Source organism: Protopterus annectens, chromosome 3.part1 (assembly GCF_019279795.1).
Source record: "Protopterus annectens isolate FY-2018-M chromosome 3.part1, PAN1.0, whole genome shotgun sequence".
Lineage (NCBI taxonomy): Eukaryota > Metazoa > Chordata > Ceratodontiformes > Protopteridae > Protopterus > Protopterus annectens.
In genome coordinates this window covers 1,295,753,234-1,295,755,733 of record NC_056732.1, presented here as the reverse complement: position 1 = coordinate 1,295,755,733, position 2,500 = coordinate 1,295,753,234, and the positions used below count along the sequence as shown (strand labels likewise).

The 2,500-nt window shown below is 39.8% G+C and overlaps 1 protein-coding gene across 1 annotated transcript in view; it reads right to left on the bottom strand.

Moving 5' to 3' along the window:
- Window positions 1-2,500, bottom strand: part of LOC122798422 (RNA-binding protein 12B-A-like) — a 6,135-nt gene that overhangs the window by 2,557 nt on the left and 1,078 nt on the right. The window contains exon 1 of the mRNA XM_044067342.1: window positions 1-2,500. This exon is cut by the window's left edge and continues 2,557 nt beyond it; it is cut by the window's right edge and continues 1,078 nt beyond it. Within this exon, the coding sequence (XP_043923277.1) occupies window positions 1,264-2,500 (1,237 nt within the window). The 3' untranslated portion in view covers window positions 1-1,263.

Below are 2,500 nucleotides of genomic sequence, written 5' to 3'. Positions count from 1 at the left end.
CTGACTGTGGGGAAGAGAAGTCTCTGCTCTCCTACAGATCTAAAAGTGACAGGTTTGTACTCAGAGGACATGCGTGGGGTTAGATATACAACAGGCAAAAGTTTCTGGGAACACAAGGAATGAATCATGTCAGATGCTGGCATCAAAGCATGTATCTTAAAGATATTATACAGTCAAGTGGCTTGGTCTTACCAGACTTGCAGTAACTGTGTGTAGTCTAATGCAAGAAATTTGAGCTTCAACATAAGATGCAATGAACACTCCTCAACAGAGGCCAAAAAAATAAATAAATAAAACTAGACCTGGAAGGGGGAGGCCTACAGAGCACAGCTCCCAGTCCTGAGTTCAACCACTCAACTGTGGCCAGTTGTCTCAAGGGCCTATATGGGCTCAGGCTGGCTGCAGTGTCCTCCAATTAAAAAGTACAGCCAATGAGCGTTGCCTACACCCTGGAATACCCACCAACCACCCCATGGGAAATCAGGGTGGTTCTCCTCCATGTCATTTGTCATCATTCAATGGAGTGGAGGAGGGCTATGAACGTAATTCAACAGTAGTAATAGATGAGATCACAATGCACTGAGATTAAGGAAATCCACTGTCCATATACTTAGCCTTTTGCTGGTGCTATGGTACTGTGCGTGGTCTCACCAATCCCTACCATAGAAACTTACAACCACATCATTCTTCTGGTATTAAAAACAGGCCAGTGAATTTCTCCATCCTCTGCCTACAGTTGGATTGGCTCAATTGCTTGTACGTATGGCAGCGTTTCGTATTTTATACCTCCTCCTGGCAAAACAGACACTGCCACAAGTGCCTTGGCTGTAATATGGTAGCCATGTGAACAAGATTAAAGTTTTTTTTCCGTTAAAAAAATGAACACAGGGTCTTTTCCTCTAGAAGAATTTCAGAACCAAGATCTAAACTATCCAAGTAGCAAGGGGGAAGAAACTGGGCTCAGACAGTAAATACAGGGTCTTACTGTAGCTCCTAATGACATGCTACATATACTGAAGTAGAGTATACACATCCCCCAAAAAAAGCAAAGGTGTTTCAGAGAAAGGATGCAACACTGGAATATAAAGATGAACTGAAACGTAGACCCACTATCAGGTTTCTCATTGTTACAACCATGGCTATGTAAATTCTGATAACAATATACATTTCGGAATATTTTTTATGTCACTTTTACAGATGCACATGGCACTATTTCAGCATTCTATAGCTTTGTTTTATTGAAAAATCTAAGCTCTGCTAGTTTTAAACCAGACTGACCCGAATTTTATTTTTTCCCAAAGGTCTGCCATTCAACTGCTGAACAGCTGCCACTGCTTCCTCATAGCTTCTTAAAATTATTACAGCTTCTGTTCCATCTAGACTAGACTGTATTGTCAGAGACTCTGGCAATATGTGGTAACCATGGAAGAAATTAAAAACTTCTTCAAAGTTCACCATAAAGGGCAAATTTTCTAACTTCACACTTGCAGCAGCAGTCTTCACATTAACAGCATTCTGCAGAAACTCATGCTGATGTGGCTGGAACATAACTTCAGGAAAGCTAATCATTTGGCTACAATAAGAACCACTTTGAGGAAGAACAGTTTTATTAACTGCAGAATCACTCAAGGAAGGGGAAGGTTTGGGCAGTTCTGGAAGAATATTTGTACTCAGTTTCTTCATTTGTTCTTTTGTTATCAGTCTTAACAATACTTCTGTTTCCAAAAATGTTTTACGGTTTAAGAGTTCAGCTTTAGCTGCCTCATCCTCAGATCTAAACTGAACTAATGCCTCACCAAGTCCTACACCTGCAGTATCACAAAGTAAATGAATATCATTATTTGAAAGATCAAATCCATAAAAAAACTGTTTAACATCATTTTTTGAAACATCACAAGGAAGGTTTCGAACATATAAACAGTTTTTTTGAAATGCATGTGAAACACTCCTCTTTCTCTCTCTGTTTTCAGTCTTCCTAGTTGTTTCCAGGTGCTTAAGTTCATCGAGCATTGCTTTCTTACTAATGGGAAAGATGTAAGCAGTACAGTTATTAAGAGGTTCTTTGTGACGGCACAATGCATTGAAATAATCAATTTCTTTCTTAAATGTTACAAAAGCTTCTGTTTTCCTATGCTGTTCATTGTAAAGGAAACGAATCTGATCATCTGTCAGCTCTGCACCTTTGAAAAACTTCTTTATGTCCCTTTTTTCAATGCTGTCGATCAAATGTTTCATACGAATGTAGAAGTCTTGCTTACGAGGTGAGCACGATCGGGATAAGGATGTGTACTTCTTAGGGGATCGAGACTGAGATCTTGATCGTGAATAATTTTTCAACACGGAACGCTTGGATGCTTTTTTAGGTCTGTCATCAAGATACGAGTCTTTATACTTCCTAGGGGATCGAGACCGAGATCGTGACCGGGAATAACTTCTAGACAATGAATGCCTGTGTGCTTTCTTAGCCTTGTCATGGGATGAGGATCTGTATCTCTTAGGA